Genomic DNA, 20218 nt, shown 5'->3' with positions numbered 1-20218 from the left:
GACCGGGCCTTGGTTCCAGACATTGGGGAAGATGCCAGAGCTGAGGATGATGTTAAAGAGTTTAAGAATAGCCCATCTGAAGTTGTGGTCTGTATATTTATCATTCTGTTTGATATACCATCAACACCACAGGCCTCTTTGGGTTGGAGGGTTTGTATTTTGTCCTGTAGCTCATCCAATGTAATTGCAGAATCCAGTGGGTTCTGGTAGTCTGTAATAATAGCTGATTCTAAAATGTGTATTTGATCATGTATATGTTTTTTCTCTTGGTTCTTTGTTATTTGGCCGAAAAGTTTGGGGAAGTGGTTTATCCATACATCTCCATTTTGGATAAATAGCTCTTTGTGTTGTTGTTGGTTTAGTGTGTTCTAATTTCTCAAAAGTGATTTGATTATAAGGATTCTTCAATCACAATGAGCTGATTTCTGACATGCTGTTCCTTCTTTTTGCTTAGTATATTTCTGTATTGTTTTAGTGTATCACCATAGTGAAGCTAAGATTGTTTTGGTTCTCTGTGTTTTTGGATGGATAGGTTTCTCAATTACTTTCTTAGATTTTTACAATCCTCATCAAATAATTTCTCATTGTTGTTAGTTGTCTTAGGTGTTCTGGCGTAATTTGAATGTGATGTTAGCTGATAGGTCAAATATATTGTTCAGGCTTCCTGCTGCTATGTTCACACCTTCAGCGTTGCAGGAAAACAATTTGTCCAGAAAGTTGTCTAGGAGGAATTGGATTTGTTGTTGGCAAATAGTTTTTTGGAAGGTTTCTACACTACCTTCCATCTATAGCATTTCATTAATAGTATGTTGTTTGTTCGGCTTCAATGCCTCATGATTGAGTATTGCTCTGTTCAAATAGACTATGATTTCGCTGTGATCGGATAGGGGTGTCAATTGGCTGACTGTGAACGCTCTGAGAAACTATGGGTTGAGGTCAGTGATGTGACCCGTCTTTGTTGGTTATGTTGTCATAGTTGTGTCTAGGGGGGCATATGGGGGAGGGAATACTGTCACCTCCAGGTAGGTGTTTGTCCCCCTGTGTGCTAAGAGTGTCAGCTTCAATCATTTAGGTCACCACAGACTAGTACATGTCCTTGGGCCTGGATATTGTTGATTTCCCCCTCTAGAATGGAGAAGATATTCTTCATTAAAGTATAGGGATTGTCACGGGATATAGGTAGCAGACAGGAGGACTTTTTGGCTCCAGAGCGGTCTGAGGCACTGTATCTCAGTGCAAGAGGCGTCACTACAGTCCCTGGTTCGAATCCAGGCTGTATCACATCCGGTCGTGATTGATAAGAAACAATACTGTGCAGCCGTATTCATTGATCTGGCAAGGCTTTCGAATCACCACATCTTCATCGGCAGACTCGACAGCCTTGGTTTCTCAAATGATTGCCTCGCCTGGTTCACCAACTACTTCTCTGATAGAGTTCAGTGTGTCAAATCAGAGGGCCTGTTGTCCGGGCCTCTGGCAGTCTCTATGGGGGTGCCACAGGGTTCAATTCTTGGAGCGACTCTCTTCTCTGTATACATCAATGATGCCGCTCTTGCTACTGGTGAGTCTGATCCACCTCTATGCACACGACACCATTCTGTATACTTCTGGCCCTTCTTTGGACACTGTGTTAACAACCCTCCAGGCAAGCTTCAATGCCATTCAACTCTCCTTCCGTGGCCTCCAATTGCTCTTAAATACAAGTAAAACTAAATGCATGCTATTCAACCGATCGCTGCCTGCAACTGCCCAACATCACTACTCTGGATGGTTCTGACTTAGAATATGTGGACAACTACAAATATCTAGGTGTCTGGTTAGACTGTAAACTCTACTTCCAGACTCACATCAAAGATCTCCAATCCAAAGTTTAATCTAGAATTGGCTTCCTATTTCGCAACAAGGCATCCTTCACTCATGCTGCCAAACATACCCTTGTAAAACTGACCATCCCCCCAATTCTCGACTTTGGCGATGTAATTTACAAAATAGCCTCCAATACCCTACTCAATAAATTGGATGCAGTCTATCACAGTGCCATCCGTTTTGTCACCAAAGCCCCATATACTACCCACCTGTACACTCTCGTTGGCTGGCCCTCGCTTCATACTCTTCGCCAAACCCACTGGCTCCAGGTCATCTACAAGACCCTGCTAGGTAAAGTCCCCTCTTATCTCAGCTCGCTGGTCACCTTGCGATATTGTATTCACTTCGCCACCATGGACTTTTTTTTGCCTTTACCTCCCTTATCTCACCTCATTTGCTCACATCGTATATAGACTTGTTTATCCTGTATTATTGACTGTATGTTTGTTTTACTCTATGTGTAACTCTGTGTTGTTGAATGTGTCAAACTGCTTTGCTTTATCTTGACCAGGTCGCAATTGTAAATGAGAACTTGTTCTCAACCTGCCTACCTGGTTAAATAAAGGTGAAATAAATAAATAAAATAAAAAGGGCGGCGCACAATTGGCCAAGTTTTACTGGGGTCATCGGCCCAGCGTTGTCCGAGTTTTATTGGGGTCATCGGCCCAGCGTTGTCCGAGTTTTACTGGGGTCATCGGCCCAGCGTTGTCCGAGTTTTACTGGGGTCATCGGCCCAGCGTTGTCCGAGTTTTACTGGGGTCATCGGCCCAGCGTTGTCCTAGTTTTACTGGGGTCATCGGCCCAGCGTTGTCCGAGTTTTACTGGGGTCATCGGCCCAGCGTTGTCCGAGTTTTACTGGGGTCATCGGCCCAGCGTTGTCCAAGTTTTACTGGGGTCATCGGCCCAGCGTTGTCCAAGTTTTACTGGGGTCATCGGCCCAGCGTTGTCCAAGTTTTACTGGGGTCATCGGCCCAGCGTTGTCCAAGTTTTACTGGGGTCATCGGCCCAGCGTTGTCCAAGTTTTACTGGGGTCATCGGCCCAGCGTTGTCCAAGTTTTACTGGGGTCATCGGCCCAGCGTTGTCCAAGTTTTACTGGGGTCATCGGCCCAGTGTTGTCCAAGTTTTACTGAGGTCATCGGCCCAGCGTTGTCCAAGTTTTACTGGGGTCATCGGCCCAGCGTTGTCCAAGTTTTACTGGGGTCATCGGCCCAGCGTTGTCCAAGTTTTACTGGGGTCATCGGCCCAGCGTTGTCCAAGTTTTACTGGGGTCATCGGCCCAGCGTTGTCCAAGTTTTGCTGGGGTCATCGGCCCAGCGTTGTCCAAGTTTTACTGGGGTCATCGGCCCAGCGTTGTCCAAGTTTTACTGGGGTCATCGGCCCAGCGTTGTCCAAGTTTTACTGGGGTCATCGGCCCAGCGTTGTCCAAGTTTTACTGGGGTCATCGGCCCAGCGTTGTCCAAGTTTTACTGGGGTCATCGGCCCAGCGTTGTCCAAGTTTTACTGGGGTCATCGGCCCAGCGTTGTCCAAGTTTTACTGGGGTCATCGGCCCAGCGTTGTCCAAGTTTTACTGGGGTCATCGGCCCAGCGTTGTCCAAGTTTTACTGGGGTCATCGGCCCAGCGTTGTCCAAGTTTTACTGGGGTCATCGGCCCAGCGTTGTCCAAGTTTTACTGGGGTCATCGGCCCAGCGTTGTCCAAGTTTTACTGGGGTCATCGGCCCAGCGTTGTCCAAGTTTTAATGGGGTCATCGGCCCAGCGTTGTCCAAGTTTTGATTATTATAATAAGAGTGAGTTAGGGCTGCTCTATACCATATTAGCACACCCCTCTTCTCTGTTTCACACCTGGTAGTTTTGTGTATGGGACTACCAACTCTGTAACCTAGAGGGCAACCAGTGGGTCCGTCTCCTTTATACCATGTTTCTTGTAGGATGGCAATGTATGTATTTCTAATTTCTTTGGTGAAGTCCAGGTTCCTGCTCTTTAGGCCAAAGGCAGATGACCTCAGGCCTTGGATATTCCAGGATGAGATAGTGAAGGCTTTGTGTTACATAAAGTGTCCAATGTTGTTAGTTGTTAGTCGTTGTTAGTCTCTCTCTCTCCGCTGAGATAAAGGGAAGAGATGAGAGGGAGGAGAAGAAGAGAGAAGGATGGAGACAACAGTACAGAGGGAGGGGATGTAGGTTTGGCAACAAGACCATGTTGAGAAGAAACACCCAAAGCAGGTGGTGATGAGCTGCAGTAAGTCAGTGACCATCTGTATTTACAGAAAACCAGTATAGTCTCTCTCTCTACACCCTCTATCTTTCTCTGTTTCTCTCACCCCACCCCCTCTCTCTCTTTCTCATTTACTACTTCCTTCCTTCCCTTGGGGAGGCCCATCCATCAGTGTGTGATATAGGGTCCAATGGCCTTGGTGCCCTGGCAGATTGGGTACCTCTTGAAAATCACAAATTTCAGAGCTAATGCCATTTGGCCTTCAAGAGGTATCCAATCTGCCAGGGCACCAAGGCCATACGCAACAAGGCCATTAACCAAAATAGACAATTAAATTGATTTGATAATTGGAAAACAGTTGCTATTCGGTAAGGAAAAACACACAAGTATAAAAACCATGGGACCACCCAGCCATCATACCGCTCAGGAAGGAGACGCGTTCCGTCTCCTAGAGATGAATGTACTTTAGTGCGAAAAGTGCAAATCAATCCCAGAACAACAGCAAAGGACCTTGTGAAGATGCTGGAGGAAGCAGGTACAAAAGTATCTATATCCACAGTAAAACGAGTCCTTATCGACATGACCTCAAAGGCCGCTCAGCAAGGAAGAAACCACTGCTCCAAAACCGCCATAAAAAATCCAGACTATGGTTTGCAACTGCACATGGGGAAAAAGATCATACTTTTTTGAGAAATGTCCCCTGGTCTGATGAAACAAAATTAGAACTGCTTGGTCATAATGACCATCGTTATGTTTGGAGGAAAAAGGGGAAGGCTTGCAAGCTGAAGAACACCATCCCAACCGTGAAGCACAGGGGTGGCTGCATCATGTTGTGGGGGTGCTTTGCTGCAGGAGGGACTGGTGCACTTCACAAAATAGGTGGCATCATGAGGAAAGGAAAATTATGTGGATATATTGAAGCAACATCTCAAGACATCAGTCAGGAAGTTAAAGCTTGGTTGCAAATGGGTCTTCCAAATGGACAATGACCCCAAGCACACTTCCAAGGTGGTGGCAAAATGGCTTAAGGACAACAAAGTCAAGGTATTGGAGTGGCAGAATATGTGTGGGCAGAACTGAAAAAGTGTGTGCGAGCAAGGAAGCCTACAAACCTCACTCAGTTACACCAGCTCGGTAAGGAGGAAAGGGCCAAAATTCACCCAACCTATTGTGGGAAGCTTGTGGAAGGCTAGCCGGAACGTTTGACCCAAGTTTAAAAAAGATGTAATTCAATGCTACCAAATACTAATTGAGTGTATGTAAACGTTTGACCCACTGGGAATGTGATGAAAGAAATAAAAGCTGAAATAAAACACTCTCTCTACTATTATTCTGACATTTCACATTCTTAAAATAAAGTGGTGATCCTAACTGACCTGAGACAGTGAATTGTTACTAGGATTACAAAAACTGAATTTAAATGTATTTGGCTAAGGTGTATGTAAACTTCTGACTTCAACTGTAAATGTGCATAAATAATTAGCCTACATGTTGAAGTGTAGATGATACCCTATTGGCTACAACCTGTCATGTCCAGACCTATGCTGACTTAAGGGAGGCGTCAAACTTTAATGAGGCTTTTATTTACATATACATAACCAGTCAAAAGTTTGGACACACCTACACTATGCCAAGAGTGTGCCACGCTGTCATCAAGGCAAAGGGAAGGCTACTTTGAAGAATTTGTTTGACATATTTTGCTCACCACATGATTCCATATGTGTTATTTCATAGTTCTGATGTCTTCACTATTATTCTACAATGTAGAAAATAGTAAATAAAGAAAAACCCTTGAATGCATTGGTGTGTCCAGACTTTTGACTGGTTCTGTCTATATATACAGTGGGGCAAAAACATATTTAGTCAGCCACCAATTGTGCAAGTTCTCCCACTTAAAAAGATGAGAGAGGCCTGTAATTTTAATCATAGGTACACTTCAACTATGACAGACAAAATGAGAAAAGTAAATCCAGATAATCACATTGTAGGATTTTTTATGAATTAATTTGCAAATTATGGTGGAAAACAAGTATTTGGTCAATAACAAAAGTTTATCTCAATACTTTGTTACATACCCTTTGTTGGCAATGACAGAGGTCAAACGTTTTCTGTAAGTCTTCACAAGGTTTTCACACAATGTTGCTGGAATTTTGGCCCATTCCTCCATGCAGATCTCCTCTAGAGCAGTGCTGTTTTGGGGCTGTTGCTGGGAAACACAGACTTTCAACTCCCTCCAAAGATTTGGTGTTGAGATCTGGAGACTGGCCTTGAAATGCTTCTTACGAAGCCACTCCTTTGTTGCCCGGGCAGTGTGTTTGGGATCATTGTCATGCTGAAAGACCCAGCCACATTTCATCTTCAATGCCCTTGCTGATGGAAGGAGGATTTCACTCAAAATCTCACGATACATGACCCCCATTCATTCTTTCCTTTACACGGATCAGTCGTCCTGGTCCCTTTGCATAAAAACAGCCCCAAAGCATGATGTTTCCACCCCCATACTTCACAGTAGGTATGGGGTTCACCGTTTTGCTCACCGTTCTTGTGATCATTTTGACCCCACGGGGTGAGATCTTGCATGGAGCCCCAGATCGAGGGAGATTATCAGTGGTCTTGTATGTCTTCCATTTCCTAATGGATTTCCCTTCATAATTCCATTTCCATTCATAATTACTCCCACAGTTGATTTCTTCAAACCAAGCTGCTTACCTATTGCAGATTCAGTCTTCTCAGCCTGGTGCAGGTCTACAATTTTGTTTCTGGTGTCGTTTGACAGCTCTTTGGTCTTGGCCATAGTGGAGTTTGGAGTGTGACTGTTTGAGGTTGTGTACAGGTGTATTTTATACTGATAACAAGTTCAAACAGGTGCCATTAATACAGGTAACGAGTGGAGGACAGAGGAGCCTCTTAAAGAAGAAGTTACAGGTCTGTGAGAGCCAGATATCTTGCTTGTTTGTAGGTGACCAAATACGTATTGTCCACCATAATTTGCAAATAAATTCATTAAAACAATTCATTACTACATTGTGATTTTCTGGATTTTTTTTTCTAATTTCTCACTTCTGTCATAGTTGAAGTGTAAAGTGGGAGAACTTGCACAATTGGTGAATGACTAAATACTTTTTTTGCCCCACTATATAGGCTAAACACCAATGATGTTTTCCAGATATAATATAGGATAATTATTCAGAATGGACAGAATGGTCAGTGCCTGTTTGTTCTGATAGGACAGAATGGTCAGTGCCTGTTCCTTCTGATAGGACAGAATGGTCAGTGCCTGTTCGTTCTGATAGGACAGAAAGGTCAGTACCTGTTCGTTCTGATAGGACAGATTGGTCAGTGCCTGTTTGTTCTGATAGGACAGAATGGTCAGTGCCTGTTCGTTCTGGTAGGACGGACACCGTTAGATCCACGATGTGTCTGTCTTCACTTGTAGCCTACTTCAGAGCGGCGATGCCTGTGAGAAGGAACCAATGACGTGATGGTCATTGGCCAATAAGAATTGAGATATTGTATCTGAGAGAGCCATTAGCTAACCACCCCCCTCAGTTTAGTTGACAGTGTGTGCATTCCAAAAGACACCCTATTCTGTATAGCGTAGAGACCCTGGTCAAAAGGCACCCTATTCTGTATAGCGTAGAGACCCTGGTCAAAAGGCACCCTATTCTGTATAGCGTAGAGACCCTGGTCAAAAGGCACCCTATTCTGTATAGCGAAGAGACCCTGGTCAAAAGGCACCCTATTCTGTATAGCGTAGAGACCCTGGTCAAAAGGCATCCTATTCCATATAGTGTAGAGACCCTGGTCAAAAGGCACCCTATTCTGTATAGCGTAGAGACCCTGGTCAAAAGGCACCCTATTCTGTATAGCGAAGAGACCCTGGTCAAAAGGCACCCTATTCTGTATAGCGTAGAGACCCTGGTCAAAAGGCACCCTATTCTGTATAGCGAAGAGACCCTGGTCAAAAGGCACCCTATTCTGTATAGCGTAGAGACCCTGGTCAAAAGGCATCCTATTCCATATAGTGTAGAGACCCTGGTCAAAAGGCACCCTATTCTGTATAGCGTAGAGACCCTGGTCAAAAGGCACCCTATTCTGTATAGCGTAGAGACCCTGGTCAAAAGGCACCCTATTCTGTATAGCGAAGAGACCCTGGTCAAAAGGCACCCTATTCTGTATAGCGTAGAGACCCTGGTCAAAAGGCACCCTATTCTGTATAGCGAAGAGACCCTGGTCAAAAGGCACCCTATTCTGTATAGCGTAGAGACCCTGGTCAAAAGGCATCCTATTCCATATAGTGTAGAGACCCTGGTCAAAAGGCACCCTATTCTGTATAGCGTAGAGACCCTGGTCAAAAGGCACCCTATTCTGTATAGCGTAGAGACCCTGGTCAAAAGGCACCCTATTCTGTATAGCGTAGAGACCCTGGTCAAAATCCACCCTATTCTGTATAGAGTAGAGACCCTGGTCAAAAGGCACCCTATTCTGTATAGTGTAGAGACCCTGGTCAAAAGGCACCCTATTCTGTATAGCGTATAGACCCAGGGTCAAAATGCACCCTATTCTGTATAGCGTAGGGACCCTGGTCATAAAGGCACCCTATTCTGTATAGCGTAGAGACACTGGTCAAAAGGCACCCTATTCTGTATAGAGTAGAGACCCTGGTCAAAAGGCACCCTATTCTGTAGAGCGTAGAGACCCTGGTCAAAAGGCACCCTAATTCTGTCAGTGTAGAGACCCTGGTCAAAAGGCACCCTATTCTGTATAGCGTAGAGACCCTGGTCAAAAGGCACCCTATTCTGTATAGCGTAGAGACCCTGGTCAAAATGCACCCTATTCTGTATAGAGAACCTGGTCAAAAGGCACCCTATTCTGTATAGCGTAGAGACCCTGGTCAAAAGGCACCCTATTCTGTATAGCGTAGAGACCCTGGTCAAAAGGCACCCTATTCTGTATAGCGTAGAGACCCTGGTCAAAAGGCACCCTATTCTGTATAGCGTAGAGACCCTGGTCAAAATGCACCCTATTCTGTATAGAGAACCTGGTCAAAAGGCACCCTATTCTGTATAGCGTAGAGACCCTGGTCAAAAGGCACCCTATTCTGTATAGCGTAGAGACCCTGGTCAAAAGGCACCCTATTCTGTATAGCGTAGAGACCCTGGTCAAAAGGCACCCTATTCTGTATAGCGTAGAGACCCTGGTCAAAAGGCACCCTATTCTGGCCACCCCACATAGCCCGGTTCCTCTCTAGGTTTCTTCCTAGGTTTTGGCCTTTCTAGGGAGTTTTTCCTAGCCACCGTGCTTTTACACCTGCATTGTTTGCTGTTTGGGGTTTTAGGCTGGGTTTCTGTACAGCACTTTGAGATATCAGCTGATGTACAAAGGGCTATATAAATAAATTTGATTTGATTTGATTTGATTCTGTATAGTGTAGAGACCCTGGTCAAAATGCACCCTATTCTGTATAGCGTAGGGACCCTGGTCATAAAGGCACCCTATTCTGTATAGCGTAGAGACCCTGGTCAAAAGGCACCCTATTCTGTATAGAGTAGAGACCCTGGTCAAAAGGCACCCTATTCTGTGTAGCGTAGGAGAGATGGAAATGGAAAGAGAGAGAGAGAGAGAGATGTAAACATATTTCCCTCAGATTACACAGACCTACAAAGAATTTGAAAACAAACACAATTTTGTTAAACTCCTATATCTACTGGGTGAAATACCAGTGTGCCATCACAACAGCAATATTCAGTGAAGAACAAACACCACTGTAAATATAATATTTGTTTAATTATTTTTTCAGTCTTTATTTCTATTTTGTTTATTATCTATTTCACTTGCTTTGGCAATGTAAACATGTTTACCATGCAGTAAAGCCCCCTCAAAAACAATTGAGAGAGAGGGATGGAAAGAGAGAGAGGGAGAGAGAGAGAGAAAGAGAAAGACCAAGAGAGAGAGAGAGAGCGAGAGAGAGAGAGAGAGAGAGAGAGAGAGAGAGAGAGAGGGAGAGAGAGAGAGAGAGAGAGAGAGAGAGAGAGAGAGAGCAGGGATAGAGAGAGAGAAAGATGGAAATAGAAAGAGAGAGAGAGAGATTGAAACAGATTACACAGACCCACAAAGAAATTCAAAAAAAAGAGAGAGAAGGAAATTGAAATAGAAAGAGAGAGAGACCGATAGAGGGAGAGAGAGAGAGAGATGGAAATGGGAAGAGAGAAAGAGAGAGAGTGCGATAGAGAGAGGAGAGGAGAGGGAGAGACAGAGAGAGAGAGAGAGAGAGAGAGAGAGAGAGAGAGAGAGAGAGAGAGAGAGAGAGAGAGAGAGAGAGTGCGATAGAGAGAGGAGAGGAGAGGGAGGGAGGGAGAGACAGAGAGAGAGAGAGAGAGAGAGAGAGAGAGAGAGAGAGAGAGAGAGAGAGAGAGAGAGAGAGATGAAATTGAAATTGAAATATAAAGAAAGAGAGAACGATAGAGAGAGAGAGAGAGAGAGAGAGAGAGAGAGAGAGAGAGAGAGAGAGAGATGGAAATTGAAAGAGAGAGAGAAGGATTTTGTGTCGTCGTGTGCGTCAGAGTGTGAAACTTCATCAGAAAATAACCTGCTGCTCTCTAACTTGTATACCCATAAAGAAACACACAAAAAGACACACGGTTCTAACCAACTGACCATGAGATACAGAGCAAGCAGCAGATGGGAAGAGACAGTCTAACCTCAATGTAATTACAGTGTAGCTTCTGGGCTATCTCAAACAATGTAGCGCATAACACACAGAACAGCACAGAACACTAACACCAACAGGCCTAGGGGGAGAGGAGAAAAGAGGAGAATAGAGGAGACTATAAAAGAGGAGAGGTGAGGAGAAAAGACAAGAGGAGAAAAGAGAAGATAGGTGAGGAGAGGAGAGGAGAAAAGAGGAGTAATGAGGTGAGGAGAGGAGAAAAAAGGAGAGGTGAGGAGAGGAGAGGAGAAAAAAGGAGAGGTGAGGTGAGGAGAAAAGAGGAGAGGAGAAGAGAAAAGAGGAGTAATGAGGTGAGGAGAGGAGAAAAAATGAGAGGTGAGGAGAGGAGAAAAAAGGAGAGGTGAGGTGAGGAGAAAAGAGGAGAGGATAAAATAGGGGAGGGGAAAAGAGGAAAGGAGAGGATAAAAGAGGTGAGGAGAGTTGAAATGAGGAAAAGGTGAGGTTAGGAGGAGAAAAAAGGAGAGGAGGAGAGAAGAGTGGAGAGGGGAAAAGAGGAGAGGAGGAGAGAAGAGAGGAGAGGGGAAAAGAGGAGAGTAGAGGAAAATAGAGGTGAGGAGAGGAGAAAAGAGGAGAGGAGAAAAGAGGAGAGGAGAAAAGAGGAGAGGAGAAAAGATGAGATGATAATAGAGGTGAGGTGAGGAGAGGAGAAAAGAGGAAAGGTGAGGAGAGGAGAAAAGAGGAGAGGATAAAATAGGGGAGGGGAAAAGAGGAAAGGAGAGGATAAAAGAGGTGAGGAGAGTTGAAATGAGGAAAGGTGAGGTGAGGAGGAGAAAAAAGGAGAGGAGGAGAGAAGAGAGGAGAGGGGAGGAGAGGAGGAGAGAAGAGAGGAGAGGGGAAAAGAGGAGAGTAGAGGAAAATAGAGGTGAGGAGAGGAGAAAAGAGGAGAGGAGAAGTGAGGAGAAAAGAGGAGATGATAATAGAGGTGAGGTGAGGAGAGGAGAAAAGAGGAGAGGTGAGGAGAGGAGAAAAGAGGAGATGATAATAGGGGTGAGGAGAGGAGAAAAGGGGAGAGGTGAGGAGAGGAGAAAAGAGGAGATGATAATAGAGGTGATGTGAGGAGAGGAGAAAAGAGGAGGGGAGAGGAGAAAAGAGGAGATTATAATAGAGGTGAGGAGAGGAGAGGAGAGGAGAAAAGAGGAGAGGTGAGGAGAGGAGAAAAGAGGAGAGGAGAGGAGAGGAGAAAAGAGGAGATGATAATAGAGGTGAGGTGAGGAGAGGAGAAAAGAGGAGAGGTGAGGAGAGGAGAAAAGAGGAGATGATAATAGGGGTGAGGAGAGGAGAAAAGAGGAGAGGTGAGGAGAGGAGAAAAGAGGAGATGATAATAGAGGTGATGTGAGGAGAGGAGAAAAGAGGAGGGGAGAGGAGAAAAGAGGAGATTATAATAGAGGTGATGTGAGGAGAGGAGAAAAGAGGAGGGGAGAGGAGAAAAGAGGAGATTATAATAGAGGTGAGGTGGGGAGAGGAGAAAAGAGGAGAGGTGAGGAGAGGAGAAACGAGGAGAGGAGAGGATAATAGAGGTGAGGAGGGGAGAGGAGAAAAGAGGAGAGGTGAGGAGAGGAGAAAAGAGGAGAGGTGAGGAGAGGAGAAAAGAGAAGAGGTGAGGAGAGGAGAAAAGAGGAGATGATAATAGAGGTGAGGTGAGGAGAGGAGAAAAGAGGAGAGGTGAGGAGAGGAGAAAAGAGGAGATGATAATAGAGGTGAGGTGAGGAGAGGAGAAAAGAGGAGGGGAGAGGAGAAAAGAGGAGATTATAATAGAGGTGAGGTGGGGAGAGGAGAAAAGAGGAGAGGTGAGGAGAGGAGAAACGCGGAGAGGAGAGGATAATAGAGGTGAGGAGGGGAGAGGAGAAAAGAGGAGAGGTGAGGAGAGGAGAAAAGAGGAGAGGAGAAAAGAGGAGAGGAGAGGAGGAGAAAAGAGGAGAGGAGAGGAGAAAAGAGGAGATGATAATAGAGGTGAGGTGAGGAGAGGAGAAAAGAGGAGAGGTGAGGAGAGGAGAAAAGAGGAGATGATAATAGAGGTGAGGTGAGGAGAGGAGAGGAAAAGAGGAGATGATAATAGAGGTGAGGTGAGGAGAGGAGAAAAGAGGAGGGGAGAGGAGAAAAGAGGAGATTATAATAGAGTTGAGGAGAAAAGAGGAGAGGTGAGGAGAGGAGAAACGAGGAGAGGAGAGGATAATAGAGGTGAGGAGGGGAGAGGAGAAAAGAGGAGAGGTGAGGAGAGGAGAAAAGAGGAGAGGAGAGGATAATAGAGGTGAGGAGGGGAGAGGAGAAAAGAGGAGGGGAGAGGAGAGAAAGAGGAGAGGAGAGAAGAGGAGAGGTGAAAAGTGGAGAAAAGAGGATAGGAGAGGAGATGAGATGAGAGGAGAAAAGAGGAGAAAAGAGGCGAAGAGAGGTGAGGAGAGGAGAGATGAGGAGAGAAGAAGAGAGATGAGGAGAGGTGAGGAGAGGAGAGGAGAGGAGAAAAGAAAAGAGGAGAGGAGAGGTGAGGAGAGGAATAGAGAAAAGATGAGAGAAGAGGAGAGGAGTGGAGAAAATAGGAGAGGAGAACAGATAAGAGGAGAGGTGAGGAGAAACGAGGAGAGGAGATGAGAGGAGAGGTGAGGTGAGGAGGGGTGAGGAGAGGGGAGGGGATGCTTTATCTGCTGTGTGTGTGTATGCCTGGAGCCAGAGCACTGACACGTCACACAACCATCTGCCTGCTGTGACACTGCTGACTCTATGCACACGCAGCTGAGAGGGTGTGTGTGTGTGTGTGTCTGTGTGTGCGTGCTTGTTGCTCTGTTGACAGTTCTCCACATAGTGACCTAACCCCTCCGTCTCCTGTCAGATGACACAATAATTCTACAGACTAACAAAACAATTCCAAACATTTATACAGCCACCATGGAGTTTGTACACACACACGCACACACACACACGCACGCACGCACGCACGCACGCACGCAATCACGCACGCACGCACGCACACACACACACACACACACACACACACACACACACACACACACACACACACACACACACACACACACACACACACGCGCACACGCACACGCACACACTAACACGCACACGCACACACACGCACACGCACACGCACACACACACACTCAATAAGGCAAGGAACGACATGGGAGCCTAAAGAATGAATAGTGAATAATGCAATAATGAATAATGATGTCGACCTGAATCATACAGACCTGGACATTGGGGAGGAGAGACAGGGGGAGGTGAGATAGGGGGAGGGGAGATAGGGGAGATGGGGAGGAGAGGGGGAGGAGAGACAGGGGGAGGGGAGATAGGGGAGGGGAGTTAGAGGAGATGGGGAGGAGAGGGGGAGTGGAGACAGGGAGAGGGGAGATAGGGGAGGGGAGATATGGAGAGGGGAGATATGGGGAGGGGAGATAGGGGGAGGGGAGATAGGGGAGATGGGGAGGAGAGGGGAGGAGAGACAGGGGAGGGGAGATAGGGGAGGGGAGATAGAGGAGATGGGGAGGAGAGGGAGTGGAGACGGGGAGAGGGAGATAGGGGAGGGGAGATATGGAGAGGGAGATATGGGGAGGGGAGATAGGGGCGGAGAGGGGGAGTGAAGATGGGGAGAGGGAGGGAGATAGGGGAGGGAGATGAGATGGGAGATAGGGGAGGGAGATAGGGGAGATAGGGAGAGGGGAGACGGGGAGGGGAGATAGGGGAGGGAGATAGGGTAGGGAGATAGGGGAGGGAGATAGGGGAGGGAGATAGGGGAGGGAGATGTAGTGGAGAGGAGATAGGGGAGGGAAGATAGGGAGGGAGATGTAGTGGAGACGGGGAGATGGGAGATAGTGGGATGGGAGATAGGGGAGGGGAGATAGGGGAGGGGAGATAGGGGGAGTGGAGATGGGGAGAGGGAGATAGGGGAGGGGAGATAGGGGAGGGAGATAGGGGAGGAGAGATAGGGGAAGGGAAGATGGGGAAGGGGAGATAGGGGAGGAGAGGGAGTGGAGACAGGGGGAGGAGAGGGGGAGGGGAGCCTGGACAGACTGAAGACAGTACAGCAGCGTGGGTCCTGGGGGATCTCTGGACAGACTGAAGACAGTGCAGCAGTGTGGGTCCTGGGGGATCTCTGGACAGACTGAAGACAGTACAGCAGTGTGGGTCCTGGGGGATCTCTGGACAGACTGAAGACAGTACAGCAGTGTGGGTCCTGGGGGATCTCTGGACAGACTGAAGACAGTGCAGCAGTGTGGGTCCTGGGGATCTCTGGCTCCAGCCCAACACTAGCACACAGGCTCCTGTGTCTGTGATTGTGTCTATTAGGTTTTGTTGTGGAATTTGTTAAATATTAGGTTTTGTTGTGAAATTGGTTAGATATTAGGTTTTGTTGTGAAATTGGTTAGATATTAGGTTTTGTTGTGAAATTAGTTAGATATTAGGTTTTGTTGTGGAATTTGTTAAATATTAGGTTTTGTTGTGAAATTGGTTAGATATTAGGTTTTGTTGTGAAATTTGTTAGATATTAGGTTTTGTTGTGGAATTTGTTAGATATTACCTGTTAGATAGCCCTTACCTGTTAGATAGAAGCAGAAGCATTTCACTACACTCACAATGACATCTGCTAACCATGTGTATGTGACCAATACAATTTGATTTGATTTGAGCTGTCTCCAGCTCAGTAGATCTGTGGCCCCGGGGCTGGGGTCTAGCTGTCCAGGCTTGGTGTGGAGCTGGACTGGGGTTAACAGGGGCTGAGCTGTCCAGGCTTGGTGTGGAGCTGGACTGGGGTTAACAGGGGCTGAGCTGTCCAGGCATGGTGTGGATCTGGACTGGGGTTAACAGGGTCTAGTTGTCCAGGCTTGGTGTGAAGCTGGACTGGGGTTAACAGGGGCTGAGCTGTCCAGGCTTGGTGTGGAGCTGGACTGGGGTTAACAGGGGCTGAGCTGTCCAGGCTTGGTGTGGAGCTGGACTGGGGTTAACAGGGGCTGAGCTGTCCAGGCATGGTGTGGATCTGGACTGGGGTTAACAGAGGGTCTAGCTGTCCAGGCTTGGTGTGGAGCTGGACTGGGGTTAACAGGGTCTAGCTGTCCAGGCTTGGTGTGGAGCTGGACTGGGGTTAACAGGGTCTAGCTGTCCAGGCTTGGTGTGGAGCTGGACTGGGGTTAACAGGGTCTAGCTGTCCAGGCTTGGTGTGGAGCTGGACTGGGGTTAACAGGGGCTGAGCTGTCCAGGCTTGGTGTGGAGCTGGACTGGGGTTAACAGGGGCTGAGCTGTCCAGGCATGGTGTGGATCTGGACTGGGGTTAACAGGGGCTGAGCTGTCCAGGCTTGGTGTGGAGCTGGACTGGGGTTAACAGGGGCTGAGCTGTCCAGGCATGGTGTGGATCTGGACTGGGGTTAACAGGGTCTAGTTGTCCAGGCTTGGTGTGGAGCTGGACTGGGGTTAACAGGGGCTGAGCTGTCCAGGCTTGGTGTGGAGCTGGACTGGGGTTAACAGGGGCTGAGCTGTCCAGGCTTGGTGTGGAGCTGGACTGGGGTTAACAGGGGCTGAGCTGTCCAGGCATGGTGTGGATCTGGACTGGGGTTAACAGGGTCTAGCTGTCCAGGCTTGGTGTGGAGCTGGACTGGGGTTAACAGGGTCTAGCTGTCCAGGCTTGGTGTGGAGCTGGACTGGGGTTAACAGGGTCTAGCTGTCCAGGCTTGGTGTGGAGCTGGACTGGGGTTAACAGGGTCTAGCTGTCCAGGCTTGGTGTGGAGCTGGACTGGGGTTAACAGGGCCTGAGCTGTCCAGGCTTGGTGTGGAGCTGGACTGGGGTTAACAGGGGCTGAGCTGTCCAGGCATGGTGTGGATCTGGACTGGGGTTAACAGGGACTGAGCTGTCCAGGCTTGGTGTGGAGCTGGACTGGGGTTAACAGGGGCTGAGCTGTCCAGGCTTGATGTAGAGCTGGACTGGGGTTAACAGGGGCTGAGCTGTCCAGGCTTGGTGTGGAGCTGGACTGGTGTTAACAGGGGCTGAGTGTCCAGGCTTGGTGTGGAGCTGGACTGGGGTTAACAGGGGCTGAGCTGTCCAGGCTTGGTGTGGAGCTGGACTGGGGTTAACAGGGGCTGAGCTGTCCAGGCTTGGTGTGGAGCTGGACTGGGGTTAACAGGGGCTGAGCTGTCCAGGCTTGATGTAGAGCTGGATTGGGGCTGACAGGGACTGGTCGCAATGAGCTTTGCAATTCTGGGAGACATCAGGTTTGTGGATGTATGTGATGTGAGGTACAGTATGAGTCTAATGCTGACGATGCTGATGATGAAGATGATGACGAAATTAAGCAGGGGGGATGGATTGTTTACGAAATTAAAAAGACAAATTACACATTTGTAATATCAAATTCTGTGAATTATTATGTAGAGATGTCGTTTGCCAGCCAGACAGACACACAGAAACCATGACGTCAGAGAGCAACAGCTACTGAAGGTAGTCTCCTACCTTGACCCCTAACCCTTAACATACCCCCAAACACATACCACACAAATACATAACACCATCCTGATACTCAGTCCCCTAATTGAAGCAACTTCTTCAATAAATATTACCAAGGATGGGCTAATAAAAAGCATTGATTAATCAGAGAAGAAGTGGGGGGGAAAGAGAGGAAAGAGAGGGAAGAGGGAAAAGAGAGGAAAGAGGGGAAAGAGGGGAAATTATGGAAAGAGGGGAAAGAGGGGAGAGAGGGAAGAGAGGAAACAGGGGAAAGAGGGGAAAGAGAGGAAACAGGAGAAAGAGAGGAAACAGGGGAAAACAGGGGAAGAGTGGAAAGAGAGGAAACAGGGGAAAGAGGGGAAAGAGGGAAGAGAGGAAACAGGGGAAAGGGGAAAGAGAGGAAACATGGGAAAGGGGAAAGAGAGGAAACATGGGAAAGGGGAAAGAGAGGAAACAGGGGAAAGGGGAAAGAGAGGAAACAGGGGAAAGAGGGGAAAGAGGGAAGAGAGGAAACAGGGGAAAGGGGAAAGAGAGGAAACAGGGGAAAGGGGAAAGAGAGGAAACAGGGGAAAGAGGGGAAAGAGGGAAGAGAGGAAACAGGGGAAAGGGGAAAGAGAGGAAACAGGGGAAAGGGGAAAGAGAGGAAACAGGGGAAAGGGGAAAGAGAGGAAACAGGGGAAAGGGGAAAGAGAGGAAACAGGGGAAAGGGGAAAGAGAGGAAACAGGGGAAAGAGGGGAAAGAGACGAAAGAGATGAAAGAGGGGAAAGACGGGAAAGCAACATAAAAGAGGGGAAAGAGGAAAGAGGGGAAAGCAACAGAAAAGAGGGGAAAGAGGAAAGAGGGGAAAGAGGAAAGAGGGGAAAGAGGAAAGAGGGGAAAGCAACAGAAAAGAGGGGGAGAGCAAACAGGGGAAAGAGGAAAGAGGGGAAAGAGAGGAAAGAGATGCAAGAGGGGAAAGACGGGAAAGCAACATAAAAGAGGGGAAAGAGGAAAGAGGGGAAAGACGGGAAAGCAACATAAAAGAGGGGAAAGAGGAAAGAGGGGAAAGCAACAGAAAAGAGGGGGAAGAGGAAACAGGGGAAAGAGGAAAGAGGGGAAAGAGGGGAAAGATGGGAAAGCAACAGAAAAGAGGGGGAAGAGGAAACAGGGGAAAGAGGAAAGAGGGGAAAGAGGAAAGAGGGGAAAGAGGAAAGAGGGGAAAGCAACAGAAAAGAGGGGAAAGAGGAAAGAGGGGAAAGAGGAAACAGGGGAAAGAGGAAACAGGGGAAAGAGGAAAGAGGGGAAAGACGGGAAAGCAACATAAAAGAGGGGGAAGAGGAAACAGGGGAAAGAGGAAAGAGGGGAAAGAGGAAAGAGGGGAAAGAGGAAAGAGGGGAAAGCAACAGAAAAGAGGGGAAAGAGGAAAGAGGGGAAAGAGGAAACAGGGGAAAGAGGAAACAGGGGAAAGCAACAGAGAAGATAGCTTCAAAGTAACCTAGAGGAAAGAAGATATCTTCATAGTAAACTAAAGAAGATAGCTTCATAGTTAACAAAATAAGAGAGCTTCATAGTAACCTAGAGAAGATAGCTTCACAGTAACCCAGAGAAGAGAGCTTCACAGTAACCCAGAGAAGAGAACTTCACAGTAACCGAGAGAAGAAAGCTTCACAGTAACCCAGAGAAGAGAGCTTCATAGTAACCTAGAGAAGATAGCTTCACAGTAACCCAGAGAAGAGAGCTTCACAGTAACCCAGAGAAGAGAGCTTCACAGTAACCGAGAGAAGAAAGCTTCACAGTAACCTAGAGAAGAGAGCTTCAAAGTAACCTAGAGAAGAGAGCTTCACAATAACCTAGAGAAGAAATTTTCACAGTAACCTAGAGAAGAGAGCTTAGCAATAACCTAGAGAGGAGAGGCGCACAGGAATGGACTGACTCACCACTGGTACTCATGATGCTCACAGGTTCTCATCCAATACGATGTTCCCAGAAAATTATTTTCAGAACAACTATAATTCCAATAAACCAAAATATCCTTTCCACTCTGTGACTTTTCAATGCGAAGATAGGGAGACCCGAAGAAAGACAGAGAGAAAGAGAGAGAGATAGAGGAAGAGAGGATGAGAGAGGGTGCTCTGGAATCCAATTCGTAAACGACAACCCTCCTCCTCTTCTTCAGTGCTCGAGGAGAAAAATAACTTCAGGCAGACAGGAAAGATACAATATTGCTGGGTCGCATTCCATGTTTTGATGTTGTCCCTCCCGGTTGATTCCACAGTGTTCTCTCAAAGCGCTGACCATGGTTGGCACTGCCGTGCGCTCGCTCTCCTCTCTCTCCCGGTTGGTATGTGAAAAGCGCTCGCGCTCCAACGTCAAGCTCCCATCCCACTGGAGCGACGTCACCGGAGCAGAGCGCGCGGGTCAGTGTGGCACGCGAGCGAACCAGGGAGCCAACAATGAGCGCGTTTTCTCAAGGGAGAGGAGGGGAGAACAGGCGCACCGGCGGCATGGGATTTAAAATCCGCGGATAATTAACAAGGATGACACCGCCCTCTTCTGGAAGTATATTCTAGTGCACACTAATATATTAATTGCAGCTTTATACAGCAAACTGTTTGGGGAAGCTACTCTGAAATCATAGTTTACCAACCTACCAATTACTTTACACTGGAAGAAAGTTAAGCTACACTAAAGCTAGCCCGATGAGAAATAGCATATAGTTTACTGAACTAAAGTTACTTTGAAAAGTTGTTTCATTACATCTAAGCTACTGGATGAATAATGATCATATCTGAATCTGAAATGTCATAGACTACAAATTGTAAGAGCAGATCAATCTGGGGTCAGATGTTAAATTTAGCCTATTAAACACAAGCACATATGTTTCAATTGAGAATGATGAATGTCTGATCCTGAAAAAGAAAGGAGATTCTTGCCTATACTTCACCCATATTTTATTTTATTTAAAAAAAGTTGTGTGTAGTTCCAGT

At 47.1% G+C, this 20218-nt stretch overlaps 1 protein-coding gene across 1 annotated transcript in view; it reads right to left on the bottom strand.

Annotated features, from left to right (window-relative positions):
• The window catches only part of LOC118382901 (actin-binding LIM protein 3-like), a 111228-nt gene extending 91675 nt beyond the window's left edge, over positions 1–19553 (bottom strand). Inside the window, exon 1 of the mRNA XM_052487851.1 lies at positions 19169–19553. Within this exon, the coding sequence (XP_052343811.1) occupies positions 19169–19181 (13 nt within the window). The 5' untranslated portion in view covers positions 19182–19553. The remainder of the gene's footprint in view (positions 1–19168) is intronic.
• Positions 19554–20218: the final 665 nt, after the last annotated feature.

The sequence above is a fragment of the Oncorhynchus keta genome, chromosome 30 (assembly GCF_023373465.1).
Source record: "Oncorhynchus keta strain PuntledgeMale-10-30-2019 chromosome 30, Oket_V2, whole genome shotgun sequence".
Taxonomy (NCBI): Eukaryota; Metazoa; Chordata; class Actinopteri; order Salmoniformes; family Salmonidae; genus Oncorhynchus; species Oncorhynchus keta.
Note: the sequence above shows the minus strand (reverse complement) of the source record. Positions and strands in the feature narration are given on the sequence as shown.